The sequence below is a fragment of the Rhododendron vialii genome, chromosome 5a (genome assembly GCF_030253575.1).
Source record: "Rhododendron vialii isolate Sample 1 chromosome 5a, ASM3025357v1".
In the NCBI taxonomy this organism is placed as follows: Eukaryota; Viridiplantae; Streptophyta; class Magnoliopsida; order Ericales; family Ericaceae; genus Rhododendron; species Rhododendron vialii.
This window is the reverse complement of record NC_080561.1, coordinates 41480949-41501869: the sequence shown is the minus strand read 5'-3', so window position 1 is coordinate 41501869 and position 20921 is coordinate 41480949. Positions and strand designations below refer to the sequence as shown.

The 20921-nt window shown below is 37.5% G+C and overlaps 3 protein-coding genes across 4 annotated transcripts in view; all 3 read right to left on the bottom strand.

Annotated features, from left to right (window-relative positions):
- Window positions 1–5494, bottom strand: part of LOC131326061 (receptor-like protein 7) — an 85660-nt gene extending 80166 nt beyond the window's left edge. The window contains exon 1 of the mRNA XM_058358650.1: window positions 2194–5494. Within this exon, the coding sequence (XP_058214633.1) occupies window positions 2923–3750 (828 nt within the window). The 5' untranslated portion in view covers window positions 3751–5494 and the 3' untranslated portion in view covers window positions 2194–2922. The remainder of the gene's footprint in view (window positions 1–2193) is intronic.
- LOC131326057 (receptor-like protein 7) overlaps window positions 1–20921 on the bottom strand; it is a 47798-nt gene that overhangs the window by 23188 nt on the left and 3689 nt on the right. The window contains exon 2 of one of the 2 annotated variants that reach the window (XM_058358646.1): window positions 885–1052. The exons of the other annotated variant lie outside the window; for it this stretch is intronic. The gene's annotated coding sequence lies outside the window, so the exon portion shown is untranslated. Of the gene's footprint in view, window positions 1–884; window positions 1053–20921 lie in introns of those variants that run through there. 2 annotated transcript variants of the gene reach the window in all.
- LOC131326054 (receptor-like protein 7) lies at window positions 7722–13715 on the bottom strand. Its single transcript, XM_058358644.1, has 2 exons — window positions 10436–13715; window positions 7722–7985 (listed from the first exon to the last, which is right to left on the bottom strand). The coding sequence occupies exon 1, from the start codon at window positions 13664–13666 to the stop codon at window positions 10439–10441; it is 3228 nt and encodes a 1075-aa protein (XP_058214627.1). The 5' UTR covers window positions 13667–13715; the 3' UTR covers window positions 7722–7985; window positions 10436–10438.

Sequence of the window (20921 nt, the reverse complement as noted above, 5' to 3'; positions counted from 1 at the left end):
TCGACTAATGATTACATAATCTTGGCCCAATTTGATTAAACAGTTAATTAAATGGCCATTCATTGCTAGCCCAATCCGCGGTGCCAAAAACGTGTATAAACAGATACTCATGGAACATGATACGATGCAAAACTTGATTCAGGAAACTAGAGAGATGGTACATGATTCGTATCCCAATTTTGCCACTATGCCTGCACATTTCAAGTCAATGGAACTGCTATCTTGCCACACGATTGACAGAAAACTTAAAGTTTACCTGACTTTACTTTTATTGAAGCAAGTTGAGATAATTAGGTAACAAAAACACAATTACACTTACCTTCAAACACAAAAACACAACTACCCCAAACTTGACAAGAAAATGGACAGGCAAAAAACAAATGTTCATGGTACTCCAATTAGCCATTACAAAGACATCCTGCCATTTATCTACCTGCAAGCCCCAGCTTCCCAGCCTGTACGTCCTTAGTAGATAATTTTCCCAGAACATGAGCCATTCAATGAATGCCCATCTAGGGACATGCATGATGGGCAAACCATACAATTTTTTTCCAAGAAATGGTACGCTGGACCTCCCTCTAAGCATTTCAATACTTAAGCTTGTAACAATCCTCGCTTCTTAGGTGGATATCAAAGGCACTCCCAAGTCCCAAGTACCTAACGGAGAGAAACCTTGTACTGGAATAGGAAGGATGCTACATAGCTCTTCTTTTTTAGATTTTCCACAAACTCAAACCCGGGGGGTCTACGAATCTATGACCGGCAATTTCTATCAGTTAAGAGACTATCAATAAAATAAAATGGAAAAGCATTATTGAATATATCCACCAGATCTTTTATTTATAGAACACAGGCAAATAAGTACAAGCTCAATTTTATTTGAAATCATTGGGTTTGGTAAACCCAACTAGAAAAGCTGAAAATAGAGAAGTAACATGCCATGCCATATTATAACATACTCCAATTCAAGTAACCGAAATTACGAGATGCCATAAACCAAGGATAGCCAACTCAATGCCCAATGCTAAGTCGTGTCCCCTCCATGTGATCGCCTGAAAAGAGATAAACGAGTCCAGGTGAGAATTTAAAATACCAAAGTTACAAGTTCCCCATGGAAATTAACAACTATTGAATAAAATTGTATAATCGTAGAAATAACCCGTGAACTAAAATAAGCCTGAAGCCAAACAACAATATCGTATACAATATGAAATCTATGACGCACATCCAACTTGGGGTATACTGCGGGGAGCTACAGCTACCCCACTAGTGAAATTATCGAATCGCAACATCGTCACCCTTAGATTGCCTATCCCACTAGTTCCACACCATCCTCTAGTGTACAGGACGACGGTTCAAATGCGTCAATATCAAAAATTAATCGATAATTCATACAAATTAGTATATGTTCTTATTTCCGTGGCATTTGATGAGCGCAAATAATTGACTTGTAGAAGTCCTGATGACATATGTAGTCAGTTCTTATATATACACATAATTACTTATTATCTTTTTAATCACTTATATATATCACATTATTGCGTTTTGCAGGAAAATATGATATTTTAGTTATTTCAACTACGAGAACGTCAACCGTGGTATTCGAAGAAAGCAGATCAAAATATATCAAGTGGTGGGTCCAATTTAAAAGCAATCATGGAAATTGTGAATCAACTAAGAGAACATCAACAACGTTATTTGTTTAGAAGCTGCACAAAAACAGCTTTAGACTTGGTGAAATAAACATCTTTGTAAACTTACCTTATTAGTCTTATGAATATTTATAAATTCGCACATTTATGTTTTGAAAATTTAATATTAAAATTGTATATAATTGGCCCAGTTTACTATCACTTACAATTTAGATTTTCTGACTACTTACTTAAAAGGCTTAAATAAGTATTAAATACGTTTAGTGTAGCTTTTTATAGGCTTGAATAGAAGTTCTGTTTGGTTAAATAAGTTGTAAAGTAGCTTATTATCAGTATATTGGAATGCTAGGTTGCGGTTTGCCACAATTTCCAGTAGCTTCGAGACAGTTTATCTTTTCTTTTCATATTTTCCGTTGTGTTTTCCATAAACATACATTTCTTTACATTTTCTAATTAAAGATTTTAAATAACTAACCCTTACTGATTTTACTTAATTGAAACAAAGTAAAAAAATAAAGTACACTCTGCTTTGAGAACTTACCCTTCAGTGGTGGTGGCATCTCCGAAGCTGGTTTATGTTGTCTCTTCTCCTTTGATGTCTTGCTTGCTGCTCTCGAAGATATAGAATCCTCACAATAACTCTATCGAGTGGTTCGTAGTAGCGTTGTCTCCATCTTTTCGAATATAAAAGTGGTCCAACAATAACTCCAAACCCCGCAGTATACCCCAACGTAGCGATTACGTAGACCCAGTTAATCTCATCCTCCTCAGTATATGATTGCGTACCATTCAATGTTGGCGGTACCGGTTCTACTTCCTTAGCGATCAAAGGAGGTCCCCATAATCCTTTGTTTCCTTCGAACGAAGTATTGAAAATAGTTGAAGTTGGGGGCCAGTTGGGATCATTCCGATGAGTTGATTGTATGATACGTTCAAGAATGCAAGAAATGTAAGACGTGCAAGTGTCACCGGGATTCTTCCCTCGAGCTTGTTCCACGAGAGGTCAAGTGATCCAAGCTGTGTTATGTTTCCAAGTGATGATGGGATTAACCCAGTGAGGACATTGTGAGATAGGTTGAGAGCATAGAGGGATTTCAGATCCCCAACTGTATTTGGTATATTTCCTTTGAAACTGTTGTTTGAGAAATTGATGATGGTATATATAGTTAAGATCTTCAACAGTTTCATCTCTATCCCTTTGTTGATAACTGTCACTAAATCCTGATAGTAGATATTTTGAGGACTCAAAACGCAAGTGATTGGAATTTGGTCATGCATTACCCCCATCCATCATCGCCTTCCTCTGTGAAAAGAAACTTGCCGGCAGAATACCGCTGAAGTTTTTGAAAGCTAGGTCAATGATTTGAAGCTTTGGCCAGAGGTAATTAGCTCGGTAGCTAATATTTCTATGGAACTTGTTGGATCGTAAAACCAAGATGCGCAATTTTGATAAGTTCGCCAAAAAACAAGGGAACTTACCAATTATGTTGTTGGTACCGAGATTTAAAACCTCCACATTTACACAATTTGCAAGGGAATTTGGAACCTCCCCTTCCAAGTGATTTCCATTCAACTCGAGGGTCCTCAAAGTGCAACCTTCCGGGAATGTCCCCATTATGTTAGCAGTAAGATTGTTATTCTGCAAATTCAATACGCGGAGGGTTGCAATCCCTTTATCTATCAAACATTTAGGTATAGTGCCACTGAATCTATTGTTGGACAAATTAAGAATCTCAAGGTGGCTGCCATTGCATATTGATGGAGGGATGGGTCCAGAAAGCATGTTATAAGAAATAGAGAAGAACCAAGCATTGGGAAGGCGGTTGCCAATTTCAGCAGGGATAGAAGAGCTGAAATTATTCCTCGAGTCGTCCACGTAGGCTCCCACTTCTGTTGGTATTGGGATTTCACCACTGAGCTGATTGGAATGAAGGTCAAGGTAACCAACAGTAGGAATAACGAAACCCCGTTGAAAACCCACTAGGAGATTAGAAGAAAGATTTAGATATCCATTAGTAATATTCCAAATCCAATTAGGTATGAGCCCAGAAATTTGGTTGTCAGAAAGGTCTAAACCCAATAAGCTCGACTGGTTCATTAGAGGAGGGATCTTTTGCAGCTTGCAAGAAGCCAAAGCTAAATCTATGAGTTGGGGAAAGGATGATAAGCTAGACTCACTAATACTTGCATCCACTGACAAGCTATTGTATGAAAGCTCAAGCACTGTAAGATTTTGAAGCCTATGGAAACTTTCAAGCTGTAGGGTGCCGCTTAAGTTGTTGGAAGAATAAAGAGGGTATTCAGACTTTGAAAATCAAACAAGTAGGAGGGGAAAGGTCCTTGTATTTTGTTAGTACTCAAATCTAGTATAACCAAAGGAGACAAGGAACCATAAGGAAGAGACCCCGGAATTTCACTGAATTGGTTGTAGGAAAGGTCAATTTCTTGCATTGATGGAAGGGAAAACAGGGAAGAAGGAATACTCCCATGGAAGGAATTGTTCAACAAATACAAGATTGAAAGGCCTTCAAAGTAAATGGAAGGAACTGGACCTGTTAGAGCATTATGAGAGAGGTGTATGGAAGTGAGATTCTTGGATCCCTGAAACAAAGGTATTGAACCACTAAAATTGTTGTTTGAAAAATCCAAGTAAACAAGCTGACTATGGTTTGCAAGTGAACTCGGAATCGGTCCGCTGAAATAACAGTCGTAATTAAATCTCTATCCTTCTTAGCTCCCTCAAATTCCCGATAGATTCCGGTAAGTTCCCTGAAAAATTGGTGTTACTGATCACCAGACTTCGAGGGGACAGATTTCGTGGAAAATCGGGTAAAGAACCATTGAGCAGTTTATTGTGAGACAAATCCAGTGTCTCCAGTGTTTGTACTTGCTGAAATATGATGTTTGGAAACATTCCATACAAGTTTGTCCCACGGAGATTCAAAACTGTCAAATTGGTAAAATTCGCAAAGAAATTCGGAAACGGAGATGAGAGATTGTTCACAGCCAGATTGAGTTCTGAAAGATATTGAAGGTTTTGAAGAGAAGAATCAATAGGGCCTAAAAGTGAACAACCACTCAAGCTCAAAACTCGCAGGCTAGGCAGTGAAGATGAAATGGCCTGACCCCATTCAGACCCATTTGCTGATATATTTACCCCGTCCAAATGAAGCTCTGTAAGCCCACTAAGGTTATGAACAAGTGTAAATAAATTGGGTGCACAATTCTGATGGTAGAAAAATAGTTGTCATTAGATAGATCAAGCTTTACCAACCTCGTCAAGCGCGAGAATTCCATTGGAATCTGCCCAACAAAATCAGTGTATGACAAATTCAGATATGACAGACTTGTGAGGATTCCAAAACTGGATGGAGTTCGTTCGGAGTTGAAGTTGTTGCTAGCCAAGTTCAGCTTCTCTAGAAACTTGAGCTTGAAAAGACTACTTGAGTCGTTTAAACCTCCGGAGATTGATTCTGTGTTCAGGTCAAGACCTATAACAAGGCCGAAATGGTCACACGTCACACCATTCCATTGACAACAATCGTTGGTTTGTGACCAATTCACCAACTTGACAGAGGAATCTGGATCGAACTGGAGGCTATTCTTCAATTGAAGTAACAAAGATTTTTGATCCTCCAGGCATTGGCTGCGTACTGAATGGTGATAAAGCAGAAGATTGTGAGTGTGGTGATTGAGAAAAACGAGGTAACTGACTGAATTCTCATTTTCTTTAGTTTTTGTGAAGCAAACTGGCGGAGATTGTTAGTGAGGTCCCATACAAGAATAATATTATATAAATTCATTTTGTCTTCAAAGAGCAAGACTTAGGTGCCGACTGCGGAAGTTGTCTTGGGTTCATGAGACCGGAATGTTTTGCAAATGAGAAGGAAGAAAAGTAAAGGAGAATAAAAGGGATAATCGCTCACCATTCACTGTTAAAAATGAAGGGATAAAGATTTCATCACCCAAGGATTAACGGGGATACAGAGCGTAGAGATCACTCATCATTCAAAAGAATCCACCTAAGAGATACAAAATCAAAGAAGTAGACTTCTCACTTTGGAAGTCGTCTAGGGTCCCCTTTTGCTTTCAAGTTATAGTTAGGGGTGTTTTTGGTAGAGAATAAGTCATGAGAAAAAATTTGTTGCAATTAAGTTCTTAGTGTTTCCGATAACGAATAAGTCGTTGATAAATGTCAAGTTGTTTCCTGTAGTGAATAAGTTGTAGAAGAGTATGTGAGTTAAATAATTATTGAGAAAGAAGTTATTGTGGACAAGTTGTTAGATAGTGTGAACAAACTGCTAAAATGTCAAAACTTGTTAATTTGAGTCAACCGAATCGGTACTCTTCCATTCTTGCTTTTTTAAAACCATGTCAAACTAATTGATGGAATTTTAGTTTGAACTTAGGAATTCGTCTTAATTGGTCCCCATTTGGATTGAAGACTTTGAATCTATTTTGACCAAAAAAAAAAGACTTTGAATCTATAAACCGAGAGTAAATTCTACGCGGCCCCTCCATGTAGAATGGGATGTGCGGTAAACAAATGTTCAAATGACACGTCACCCTAATAGCCTATTTGAGGTTCCGTTCTTTAAAACTTATTTCGGTATTTTTTCTTTTTGCTTTTTTTAGCTTTTGATGTAATTTTAGGGGTTAATCGTTTGTCTCAATGAGACAAATCGGAAAAGTAAAAAAATACGGACCGATATTGAAAAAATTCAAATAAAATGACACTTAAGCTCCAAAAAATAGCTGTTTGATATTTTTTTGTCTTTAGTAAACTTTTTTTGCTTTGAGTTATAATTTTTAACTTTTTAGACCCCTCTCGTCTCCAATTTTCACTCCAAAAATTTAAAAGTATAGGATCAGCCCTGCTCATGTGGTAGTAATTTTGTGGCCCTTAGCATTGGCGCGGCTCCCAATCTAACCCGGCCCTTCCCAGAGGCAAAACTGTGTTGAGAAATTGGGACACTTATAATTACCACTCCCACCCAAGTTTCAAACTAAAGTAAAATTATTATACGCATAATTCGGTTGGCCACTTACTGGCCGGTTGTTTCCCTCGGAAAAGCAAAACAATTAATGCATTGGCCATGTGATTGAGATGCGCGGGCGTACCAGGACCACAGTCGGTCCGAATGTGGATGGACTGAAATCTGAATAGGAGAGTTCTGTATGGTAGATGAAATCCACCGCTGGTTCTTTTTTGCCTCACCGAAAAGAATTTCAAATTTTCTCAAGCAACGTAGAAGGAAAAAATGAGCACGGTCACTCAGTAAATATGGCTTAGCTGGCCCTCTGCCAGCCTCTATATTATTGATAGGCTCGATAGGCTAAGTAACGTAAACAACACCGTTGAAATGGACATGCTCGGGATTTCCATCGCCCAAATAAAAGTTACAACTTTGGAGTTGCTAGATTAATTGAAATGCGTAGAAAAATCAACGTAGTGCTGGACTACGGAAATTGAATTAGATAAAGAAAAGACATCTTTTGTGTGGTTGCAAACCCCTTCTATAATCTTGTTTTTTTTTTTTGCCAAACGGTAGTATGTTAGTTAAATAATATTACTAGAAAGGATATCAAGACCATTCCATCAGTTCAAATCCAAAACCTCCCAGCACTATGTACTGGTATACGACCAACTAAGCTAGAAGCCGTGATCGACCCCTTCTATAATCTTGGTCGATCTTCTCTAGTTAAAAGGAACGAAAATGGTAGTTACTTGCCATAAGCCCATTACCCCCACCTTCGCAACATACACGAGAAGTGCTTGAATGTAAATTGGACAATTGATGCAAGCAGTCTGTTAGAGTCACTCTTCTTGAAGAGTATTGGGAGAGAACCTAGCTACTGGAATAGGAAGGATGCTACATAGCTCTTCTTTTTCAGATTTTTCACAACCCAAATCCGGGGGTCTACGAATCTGTGACCAGCTTGTAAGTCTAACCTACCGCAACCTTTAATTTCACCAAGTTAAGAGACCATCACAAAAATAAAATGCGAAAGCACTATTGGAAATATCCACCAGAGCTTCTATTTATTGAACACTGACAGATAAATAGCACAAGCTCAATTTATTACAAATCATCGGATTTGCTAAGCCCAACTAGAAAAATGGAAAATAGACAAGTAACGTGCCATGCCATATTATAACATGCTCACAGTTATTTATTTATTTATTCTTTTATTAGTCGATAGAAGAGATCATTTACATCATATATTATAACACGCTTGCAGTTCAAGTAATTGAAATTACTAAATGACATAAAACAGGGATAGCCAACTTAGTGCCCCAATGCTAAAATCTTGTCCCCGCCACGTGATTGCCTGAAAAGGGATAAAACCAGTCCGAGTGAGAATTTGGAATACCAAAGTTTCAAGGTTACCATGGGAAATTAACAACAATTGAATCAAATTCTATAATCTATGAACTAAAACAAGCCTGAAGCCAAACAACAATATCGTATACAATATGAAATCTATGATGCACATCCAATGGCATAGTAAGCATGCGGTGGGGAGCTACTCCACAAGAGAAATGATCGATCAAATCACAACATCGCCACCCTTATATTCTATTGCCTAAGTCTTATGAATATTAATAAACTCGTAAATTCATGTTTTGAAAATTTATCATTAAAACTGTACGTAAATATTGACCCTGTTTGCTATCACTTATAATTTAGATTTTTTGACTACTTATTTAAAAGACTTAGAATAAGTTGTAAACATGTTGGTTTTTTTTTTTTTATCAGCAAAGAAAGGTTTCCATATCATTCATAAAAATGATACAAAATAGAAACCCTGTAGTGATCACTACAAGAAAAATGAAAATTAGTGACGAAAAAGTGACGATGAAATTTAATTTTGTCACTAAATGAGTATATTTGGCGACGAAAAAATAAATTCGTCACTATTTTGATAACTTTCGGGACGAAATAATTTCGTCACCAATTATGCCTGTTTAGCGACGAAAAAAATATTTTCGTCACTAAAGGTACCCATTTGGCGATAAAATACATTTTTCGTCGCCGAAAGTTTATAAAAGGTGACAAAATTATTTTTCGTCGCCAAAGATAATCATTTGGTGACAAAAAATATATTTCGTCGCCAAATGTGAGCAATTTAGTAACGAAATATTTTTTTCGTCACCAAATGCTTAACTTTGGTGACGAAAAATAATTTCGTCACCATTTTAACGCTTTCAATGACAAAAAATATATTTCGTTGTCAAATGGGTACCTTTCGTGACGAAATTTATGAATTACGTTTTGTCACTAAATGTATTTCGGACATAACTCTTTACTAAAATCTCCGATTGAGATAATTCAAATTGGGTTTGAACAATAACTCAATTGCTTACAACTTTCATGTTTATCAAAATTGCTAATTTTAATATTTAAAGGTCCAAAATTACATTCGAAATATATTTTCATGTTAAACATATGTGTTATATATTAGATATTTCAAATATTTACTGAAAAGTGTGTGTAGTGCAGTTGGTTGGAACTTGAGCGAAAAACTCAAGGGACTCGGGTTCGAAACCCAGCAAGAGCAAGAAAGATGGATTTCTTTTCCCATATGAAAACATCTTTCGCAACGAAAAATTTCGTCACCGATTTCTTATATTAGTGACAAAAAATTTCGTCACCAATGTGACCCCATCGGTAACGAATTTTTTCATCGTTAAAAAACACAATAAGTGAGGAAAAAAAATTTGTCACCAATTATTCACTTTTTGGTGACGAAATATTTCGTCATCAAAAGGCACTATAGGTGACAAAAAATAGATTTCCTCACCAGGTAGGAATCCTCGACAACCTTTAGTCGACAAATTTTTTTTCGTCACCTATATTATTTGTGACGAAAAACATGCAATTTGTGACGATTTTCATTCGTCACCCAATTGAATTTTTCTTGTAGTGGATACACCAAGGAGTATCATGCAAAAACGGTAGTACCTCACCTACCACTACACCTCACCTCACATTTTTCGAAAAAGAAAAAAGAAAAAGCATCCAAAAGTTGGTAAGACACCAACAAACACCGCAAAAGGAACACAGCCCAAACAGATGGGCTAGGCCCAGACACCTTAAACTAGAAAGATGGAACGTGATTTTATTTATAGGCTTGAATAGAAGTTTTGTTTGGTTAAATAAATAGTAGAGTAGCTTATTATCAATGGAAAATCTAAAAAAAATTAATTTCTAATTCCTAAATTCAAAAATTAATTTGAAGATCAGCTTGAATCGTTATATCTATAACGATTAAAAAATTAATTTGTTGAGCAACTTGAATCGTTATATCTTATAACGATTCAAGCTGCTTCACAAATTAATTTTTAAATTTAGGAATTAGAAATTAATTTTTTAAAGATATTCCATTGATAATAAGCTACTCTACAATTTATTTAGGGAAATGATATTAGCACTTCAAAAATTGATGCAGGCACTCCAAAATCAGTGTAACTCTAAAGCCACTTTCCTACATTTTTTGGAGTGCATGCATAAATTTTTGGAGCGCTAATATCATTTCCCTTTATTTAATCAAACAGAACTTCTATTCAAGCCTATGATACAAACTTGACACAGGAAACTAGAAAGATGGAATATTATTCATATCCCAATTTTGCAACTATATCTGCACATTTTAAGTCAGTGGAACTACTATCTTTGCCACACGATGGACACAAACCCTTACCTTATTTACTTAATTTAAATAAGTTGAGCTAATTAATTTTAAAAATAAATAAATTACACTCTGCTTCGAGAACTTACCCTTCAGTGGTGCTGGTGTCTCTGAAGCTGCTTTATGTTGTTTCTTCTTCTTTGATTCCTTGCTAGCTGGTCTTGGTGATGGAGAATCCTCACAATAACTCTATCGAGGGGTTTGTAATAGCATTGTCTCCATCTTTTCGAATACAAAAGTGGCACAACAATAACTCCAAATCCCACAATATACCCCAACGTAGCGGTTATGTAGACCCAGTTAATCCCATCCTCATCCGTATTTGACTGCCTACGATCCATTGTTGGAGTCGTTGGTTCTACTTCCTTGCAACAAGGGGTCAAAGGAGCTCCCCATAACCCTTTGTTTCCTATGAACGAAGTATTTGGAAATAGTTGAAGTTGGGAGCCAGTTGGGATCATTCCGATGAGTTGATTGTACGATAAGTTCAGGAATGCAAGAAATGTCAGGCGTGCAAGTGTCACTGGGATGCTTCCGCCGAGCTTGTTCCACGAGAGGTCAAGTGATTCAAGCTGTGTTAAGTTTCCAACTGATGATGGGATTAAACCAGTGAGGGAATTGTGTGATAGGTTGAGAACATTGAGGGATTTCAGATCCCCAACTGTGTCTTGTATCTCTCCTTTGAAATTGTTGTTCGAGAAATCGATGGCGTTAAATATAGTTAAGATCTTCACATACTCCAACTTTGACCCTTTGTTGGTAACTGTCACTGAATCCTCATAGTAGACGTTTAGAAATGCCACCTCAAAACGCAAGTGATTACGATTTGGTCGTGCATTACCCACATCCATCATCGCCTTCCTCTGTGAAAAGAAACTTGGCGGCAGAATACCGCTGAAGTTGTTCAAAGCTAGGTCAATGATTTGAAGCTCTGGCCAGATATTGTTATGAATTCCTCGGCAGCTAATATTTCCCTGGAACTTGTTGGATCGTAAAACTAAGACGCGCAAGTCGGATAAATTCGCCAAGAAGCAAGGGAAGGTGCCATATATGTTGTTGATACCAAGATTTAAAACCTCAGCATTTGCACAATTGGCCAAGGATTTTGGAACATGCCCTTCCAAGAGATTTTCACTCAAATCAAGGGTCCTCAAAGCACAATGTTTTGGAAATGTCCCCGTTATGTTACCCGTTAGATTGTTGTTTCGCAAATTTAGTACACGAATGGTCGCAGCACCTGTGGCTATCAGACATTGGGGTATAGTGCCACTGAATCTATTGTTGGACAAATTAAGAACATCAAGGTTGCTCCCATTGCATATTGATGGGGGGATGGGTCCAGAAAGCTTGTTATGTGAAAGAGAGAAGAACCTAGCGTTGGCAATGCCGTTGCCAATTTCAGCAGGAATAGAAGAGCTGAAATTATTCCTTGAGTAGTCCACAAAGCGTGTTGAATCTGGCGGTATTGGGATTTCACCGCAGAGCTGATTCGAACGAAGGACAAGGGTTTGAAGAGGAGGAATAACGTATCCCCGTTGCAAACCCACTAGGAGATTACAAGAAAGATTAACATTCGTTAGAGATCCATTACCCATATTCCAAATCCAATTGGGTATTACCCCAGAAATTTGGTTGTTGGAAAGGTCTAAAAACCCCAACATTGATTGGTTCATTAGAGGAGGGAACTTTTGGAGCTTGCAAGAAGCCAATCCTAAATATTGGAGTTGGGGAAAGGATGATAGGCTAGAGTTACTGATACTTGCATTGACTAACAAGCTATTATGTGAAAGATCAAGTAACGTAAGATTTTGAAGCCTATGGATACTTTCTAGCTGTACGGTGCCACTGAAGTTGTTGAAAGAAAGTGTGAGGTAACTGAGACTTTGAAAATCAAAGAAGTACGAGGGAATAGGCCCTTGTAGTTTGTTACTACTCAAATCTAGTGTATCCACAGTAGACAAGGATTTTTTTGGAAGAAACTCAGAAACTTCACTGAATTGGTTTCTGGAAAGCAAAATTTGCTGCATAGATGGAAGGGAAAACAGAGAAGAAGGGATACTCCCATTAAAGGAATTGTTCATGAGAGCAACAGATACAAGATTTGAAAGGCCTTCAAAGTAAATGGAAGGAACCGGACCTGTTAGAGCATTACGAGAGAGGTCTATGGAAGTGAGATTCTTGAATCCTTGAAACGAAGGCATTGAACCGCTAAAATTGTTGGCTGAAAAATCCAATTGAACAAGTTGACTTAGGTTTGCAAGTGAACTCGGAATCGGTCCGCTGAAATAACAGCCGTTAATCTGTATCCTTCTTAGCTCCCTCAAATTCCCAATAGATTCTGGTAAATTCCCTGAAAAATTGGTGAGGCTAAGAACCAGATTTCGAAGGGACCCTTTTTCCGGAAAATCAGGTAAAGAACCATTGAGTAGTGCATTGCCTGACAAATCCAGAGTCTCCAGTGTTTGTACCCGCTGAAATATGTTGTTTGGAAATGTTCCATGCAATTCCGAACCACTGAGAATCAAAACTGCCAAGTTTGGGAAATTCCCCAAGAAATCCGGGACTGGAGACGAGAAATTGTTCTGAGCTAGATTGATTTCTGAAAGATACTGAAGGTTTTGAAGGGAAGAATCAATAGGGCCTGAAAGTAAACAACCACTCAAACTCAAAACTCGCAGGTTAGGCAGTGAAGATGAAATGGCCTGACCCCATTCATGCCCATTTGCTGATATATTTACCCCGTCCAAATAAAGCTCCGTAAGCCCACTTAGGTTACGAAAAAGTGTGACTAAATTTGGGTTTTCAATTTGGATTCTAGGTATCCCATCAAAATAGTAGTCCTTGGACAAATCAAGCTTCACCAACCTCGTCAAGAGCGAGAATTCCATTGGAATCTGCCCAAAAAAATCAGTGTTTGACAAATTCAGATGTCTTAGATTGGTGAGGATTCCAAACCTGGATGGAAATTGTGCGGAGTTGAAGCTGTTGTAAGCTAAGTTCAGCTCCTGTAGAAACTTTAGCCCGAAAAGACTACTTGAGTGGTTTAATCCTCCGAAGATTGATTCCGTGTTCAGGTCGAGACCTATAACACGACCGAAATGGTCACAGGTCACACCATTCCATTGACAACAATCGTTGCTTTGAGTCCAATTCACCAACTTGGCTGAGGAATCTGGATCGAACTGGAGGCCGTTCTTCAATTGAAGTAACAAAGATTTTTGATCCTCCAGGCATTGGCTGTGTACTGGGGTGATGATAAAGTAGAAGATTGTGAGTGTGTTGATGATTGAGAAAAACCAGGTAACTGATTGAATTCTCATTTTTTTGGTGGTTGTGAAGCAAACTGGTGAAGATCGTGAGTGAGGTCCCATTGAATTCTCATTTTTATATTCTACATATTCATTTGTATTCAAAGAGCAAGACTTTGAACGGACTTTGAAAGTCAAATTTTATTAATATTCAATTGAGTAGAATTTTTATAGAGTCCATACTGGTCATCAAGGAAAACCAACATAATTGACCAAATGAGGGTGAGGTTATCCACCGGTAAAGGAGAACATAATTGGGTTGGCCTTATGGTCTTAGCTTGTGACTTGGTGATTTGCTCATTTCGAAAGTCTCAAGTTTGATTCCCTTGCTAGTAACTCTTGGGATCATCTCACCACCACGCGTAATTAGTACGTGAAATGATTGTGGGAGTGACTATAGGAAATAGTTCAAGGTGCCAGAGTCACCCAGTATTAGCAAAACAAAAAAGAGGTTCTCATTATTATGCATCGAATAAAAAATTACGAGTGGACCATTTTATTTTATTTTTTTCTGAAACGACGAGTGGTCCATTTTACAGTTTTTACTTCTCAGATTACAAGAGGAAAACCAAAAAGAAGAATGAAAAAGAAAATTTGGAAGGCGTCTAAATTTGTAGGAAGTGGAGCATTTTTGTAATTGTGATAACAACTCAGCCTAAATTGACATTATATATGTCAGTACGGTTTACCATAGGTTGTAGTTAAAAAGGAAGCTGGATTTATTCGGTGCAGCTAGACTAGCTTGCAGTTGTTTTTGTAAGATAAATAGTAATACACGTACCGGTATATGTAGGGGAATTAGGATCTAACTATCCTCTAGTCATTGTTATTCAAGTTGAACACTTATGTCATAGAGCCATAGGCTTATATGTATGCCAAGTTATGGACCCTTTATCTTTTTTAGAAAATCTGAGAGTTTCCCTCCACCATAGAAACACACTTATGGAGATAGTGGAAAGCCGAAAGTTTTTTAAACCACCACTACACATGATGTAAGTGGGCAACTAACCATAAGGTCTTCCTCCAAGCCGGTCCCATGGATCCAAATTTTGACACCGATACGAGGATACATGACTTAATTATCTAAGGGTGCAAATGAGTCAAGCCAAGCTTTTTAATGTTTAATCTCGGCTCGTTTATTAAAAAAGTCTAAAATTCGAGCTTGAGCTCAGTTCGTTTGGAAAGGAGTCGAGCCCTTATCGAGCTGAGCCTGGCTAATTTAGTTAATGTGCATATTTAAAAGAGAAGCTACTGAGATGCTGCTATATTAAATATTTGTTTCAGTAATTCTCCATATTTGACTAAAGTCTAGTTTGATAGCTACAGATTAGAAGCTTACCGTCCTCTAGAGATAATAACATGTGCAGTTGTGTTAATCGGTCCCCCTTTTGCTTTCATTCTTGCTTAATTTGTTGGAAACCGTGTCAAACTAAAGGTCCATGATATTTCCTTTGATGCGTGAACACTTGTACGTACGGTCCTCAAAGATTAGTACTTTGGAAGTCGTCTTGGGTCCCCCTTTTGCTAAATTTCCAACTATAGCTATTGGCAAGAACAATGACTATTAATTGCTTGAAGAATTTGAATATTCTTTCCATACCACATCAAGGTCAAGGTCTTTAATTGGAGTTTAAATTCTATACAGTTTCTCCGTGTGGATTATGTTAAACGTATGGTCATCCAATGCTACTTAACTCCGTGTAGATTGGGTTAAACGGTCATCCAATAAGAAAGGTCTTTGAAGTTAAATTCTATGCGGTCCCTCCGTGTAGATTGAGTTAAACGGTCATTCAATGGTTAACTGACACATCATCGAAATCAGGAGAAAGGTGGGGCTTCAATTTAATGGGCCTTTTCCTATCTTAACCGTGGTTTCATTCGAAGTTGTCAGCCTCTCTACGTTTAGTATAATGCTAACGACACAGACAAAGCCTATGCATATGACACACAAATTTTTTGTGGGGCCCACTAAGGGTCCCACAAAAACGATCCAAACTGTTCATTAAATGTAAAACATTTTTTCAAGAACTTCTGCAAAAAATCAGCTCAATCCGATACTCATAGGTACTCAATCCAATTATCTATTTTTTCATTATTCTAAAATCCGAATGAAAAGTTAGTTGATTGGATCGAGTTTCTATATATATTGGATTGAGCTGATTTTTTGCGAAAACCCTTGAAAAAATGTTTTACATTTAATGAACGACTTGGATTTTTTGTATGGGACCCATAATGAGTTCCATCAAAAATCTGCGTGTGATCTGGGTGGGTTTTCTCTGTGTGAATAGCATAGTTCGTAAGTTTATCACAGTGCATACCCCACAAGTGGACAGAGAAGCCAAATATGGTGATTTTAGGGTTCAAACATTCAAAGCCATTTCAAGGAACTTGTCGATTTTGAAAATCTAATTCATAATTAATTACCTGATTTTAGTTTCCACTTTGAATTACGTCTGAAAGCATTCACCTCATTTTCTTTAATTGTTCACATCACCCCAAACAAAGAAGAATAACGAACTTCAATATTCTTGACGTGCAATTGTACCATATTAGAAGCAATAGAGAAGCCAAACATGGTGATTTTAGGGTCATAGTTGAAATAGTTTGATGTGCTTTGCACGTTCTCGGGATATAAAGCTTCATCCTCTGGAAGGGAAATTTTTTCAATGCCGGGTGGTTACCTCGTGGTGCTGTCTCGGCGCATGCATCCAATTCATCTATTGCGTTTTTAGACGGCTCAGATTTGAAAAGAGAAAGTGTTGAGGTGAGAGTAGAGAGAAGATTTCAATCTGAACCGTTCAAAAGTGTATCGAACGACTCGAATGTACCGAGTAAGTATCACGTGGGATATACCCACCCACCACCGAAAATTTTCTCCTCTAGAAGAATAATTTGGGATCTAAACAGTGACAAAAAAGGAGACGACTTCGTTCACAAGCAAGTATAGCCGTATAGTTGAAATAGTTTGATGTGCTTCGCACGTTCTCGAGATATAAAGCTTCATCCTCTAGAAGGGAAAATTTTTTAGTGCCGGGTGGGTACCACGTGGTGCTCACTCAGCAAATGCATCAGATCAGTTTATTGCATTTTTGGACGGCTTGAATTTGGAGAGAGAAATTAAATGTTGAGGTGAGAGGAGAGAGAGGGTTTCAATCCGAACTGCCCAAAAGTATATTGAACGGCCCGAATGTACTGAGTGAGTACCACGTGGAATATATCCATCCGGCACTAAAAATTTTCTCCTCTAGAAGAATAATTTGGGATTTAAACAGTGACAAAAATGGGGAATACTTCGCTCACAAGCAGGTATAGCCGTATAGAGTGAGAGAGTTAATTTTTGAAGCACCCAAAAAAAAAGGTCGAGAGAGAGAGCCAGATCAAAGGAATACATGGAGAGAGAGAGAAGTGGATCAAAGTTTGTTCCAACTGTAGTTAATGTCGGACCGCTTTTCCAGATCTCTCCCAAAACCAAGGGAGGACTTTAATTAAGTTTTTTTTATTTTATTAGATATTGCACCCGCAAGTCTGTTTTTAGAACGGTCGTATCGAGTGACATTATGTAACCAAATCCATGGGCACTGTAAGCCCAACAATCTCTCCCTCACGATGATGCTCCCGCGACTCAACCCACGACTTCATGGCTCTAATACCACTTGTCAGACATCTTTTCCACCATCTCTCCTAAAATCAATTGGTTAAGGAGAACTTCAATTAAGTCTTTTTGACATTCGACATCGTACCTGCAAGTCTATTTTTAAGTGGTCGCAAAAAGTGATATTGTGTAACCAAACTTATGGGGCACTCCGGGCTCAACTGTTAAAATGGGAAGAGGCGCATTAAATTTGAGCCCCACCTTTCTCCTGATTTCGATGATGTGTTGGCTAACCATTGGGTGACCGTTTAACCCAATCTACATGTACGAAGGGACCGTGTAGAATTTAAACTCAGGTCTTTGTCCCTGGTGTTCGTGTTATACTTTGCTCTGTTGGTGTCCAACGCTATGGCAAATTCATGGATGTGCTCGTAGTGTGTGGGCTCCACATATATCATCTATTTCAATTTCCAGTCCTATATATTTAGTTTTGTTGTTTCAGAATGTTAAGACCATGGTGGATATAAAAGGCGCCACTCCCAAGTCCCAAGTACCTGACTGGGAGAGAACCGGAATAGGAAGGATGCTACATAGCTCTTCTTTTTCAGATTTTTCACAAACCCAAACCCGGGGGGTCTACGAATCTATGACCGACAAATTTCTACCAGTTAAGAGACTATCAATAAAATAAAATGGCAAAGTATTATTGAATATATCCACCAGATCTTTTATTTATAGAACACTAGCAGATAAATGGTACAAACTCAATTTATTTCAAATCATCGGGTTTGGTAAACCTAACTAGAAAAGTAGAAAATAGAGAAGTAACATGTCATGCCATATTATAACATACTCCAATTCAAGTCACCGAAATTACTAGATGACATAAAACAAGGATAGCATAAATAAGACGCCAGGAGAGGTTGCTGAGACTATGCAATGAAAGACATTAGATCCATGAGGGGGAAAATTGTAATATTCATGTTTTGGGAGGAGTGAGTGCAAGCTTATTCACACATTGGTTGGAAGCAAGAGTTTTACTTAATAAATTAACATCCACCAAAGACTACATTGTACCTTCTTAAGTGTACCTTTCAGGCAAGTGTATAGGCTAAAAGAAGATCATGCATGGTTAGTCGAGTCTGGTTATTACATTTTTTCCCTCAAAGAAGCTACTGAGATGCTTCTATATTATGTATTTGTTCAAGTGATTTCTCCATATTGGACTAGTCTATTTTTTATAGCTATATATTTGGAATGGGGGAATGCTGCTATATTAGCTACATTTTTTCCATCAGAGAAACTACTGAGATGTTGCTATATTTAATATTTGTTTCAGTAATTCTCCACATTTGACTAAGGCTAGTTTGATAGCTACAGATTATAAGCTTACCGTGCTCTACAGATAATAACATGTGCAATTGTGTTAATCGGTCCCCCTTTTGCTTTCATTCTTGCTTAATTTGTTGGAAACCGTGTCAAACTAAATTAAAGGTCCATGATATTTCCTTTGATGTGTGAACACTTGTACGTACGGTCCTCAAAGACTAGTACTTTGAAAGTCGTCTTGGTCCCCCTTTTGCTAAATTTCCAACTATAACTATTGGCAAAAACAATGACTATTAATTGCTTGAAGAATTTGAATATTCTCTCTATACCACATCAAGGTCGAGGTCTTTATTCTACACAGTCATTCCGTGTGGATTATGTTAAACGTACGGTCATCCAATGCTACTTAATCCCGTGTAAATTGGGTTAAATGGTCATCCAATGAGAAAGGTCTTTGAAGTTAAATTCTATACAGTCCCTCCGTGTAGATTGAGTTAAACGGTCATTCAATGGTTAACTGACACATCATCGAAATCACGAGAAAGGTGGGGCTTCAATTTAATGGGCCTTTTCCTATCTTAACCGTGGTTTGATTCGAAGTTGTCAGCCTCTCTAAGGTTATCACAGTGCACACCCCACAAGTGGACAGAGAAGCCAATTAAATATGGTGATTTTAGGGTTCAAACATTCAAAGCCATTTCAAGGAACTTGTCGATTTTGAAAATCTAATTCATAATTAATTAACTGATTTTAGTTTCCAACTTGAATTACGTCTGAAAGCATTCACCTCATTTTCTTTAATTGTTCACGTCACTCCAAACAAAGAAGAACAACGAACTTCAATATTCTTGACGTGCAATTTGTATCATATTAGAAGCAATAGAGAAGCCAAACATGGTGATTTTAGGGTCATAGTTGAAAACTTGAAATAGTTTGATGTGCTTCGCATGTTCTCAGGCTATACACCATCTATACTAACGGTTTTTCCAAGTGTTCTTGAAAAAAACTGTTGGGAAATCCCAAAATTCTCGTATGAAATTTTAACGTTTTGAAAAGGTCAGTTATTAGCATGCCATTGTATGGTACTTTCCTCCAATGATATTTCCTTTGATGTGTGATCACATGTACGGTCCTCAAAGACCCGTACTTAATTTGGAAGTCGTCTTGGGTCCCCCTTTTGCTTAATTTCCAATTATAGCTAACGGCAACGACAATGACTATTAATTGCTTGAAGAATTTGAATATTCTCCATACCATATCAAGGTCAAGGTCTTTAATTGGAGTTTAAATTCTACATAGTCTACATAGCTCTTCTTTTTTAGAATTTTTCACAAACCCAGACCCGAGGGTCTACAAATCTATGACCGGCAATTTCTACCAGTTAAGAGACTATCAATAAAATAAAATGGCAAAGTATTATTGAATATATCCACCAGATCTTTTATTTATAGAACACTAGCAGATAAATGGTACAAACTCAATTTATTTCAAATCATCGGGTTTGGTAAACCTAACTAGAAAAGTAGAAAAATAGAGAAGTAACATGCCATGCCATATTATAACATACTCCAATTCAAGTCACCGAAATTACTAGATGACATAAAACAAGGATAGCCAATACTAAGTCTTGTTCCCTCCACGTGATCACCAAAAAAGAGATAAACGAGTCCAGGTGAGAATTTAAAATACCAAAGTTACAAGTTCCCCATAGAAATTAACAACTATTGAATAAAATTGTATAATCGTAGAAATAACCCGTGAACTAAAATAAGCTTGAAGCCAAACAACAATAGCGTATACAATATGAAATCTATGACGCACATCCAACTGACACAGCAAACTTGTGGTGGGGAGCTACAGCTACCCCACTAGTGAAATTATCGAATCATAACATCGGCACCCTTGGATTGCCTACCCACTAGTTCCACACCATCCTCTAGTGTATAGGACGCCAGTTCGGATGCGTCAATATCCAAAATTAATCGAAAATTCATACAAATTATATGTTCTTATTTCCATGGCATTTGATGAGCGCAAATAATTGACTTGTAGAAGTCCTGATGACATATGTTAGTTCTTATATACACATAATTACTTACTATCTTTGTAATCACATATATATCACATTATTGCATTTTAAAGGAAAATATGATATATTAGTTATTTCAACTACGAGAACGTCAACCGTGGTATTCGAAGAAAGTAGATCAAAATATATCAAGTGGTGGGTCCAATTTAAAAGAAATCATGGAAATTGTGAATCAACTAAGAGAACATCAACAACATTATTTGTTTAGAAGCTGCACAAAAACAGCTTTAGACTTTGTGAAATAAACATCTTTGTAA

What these genes read in the sequence shown, in the direction of transcription:
- LOC131326054 (XM_058358644.1), bottom strand. Translation starts at nt 13,666, where the DNA reads ATGAGAATTCAATCAGTTACCTGGTTTTTCTCAATCATCAACACACTC.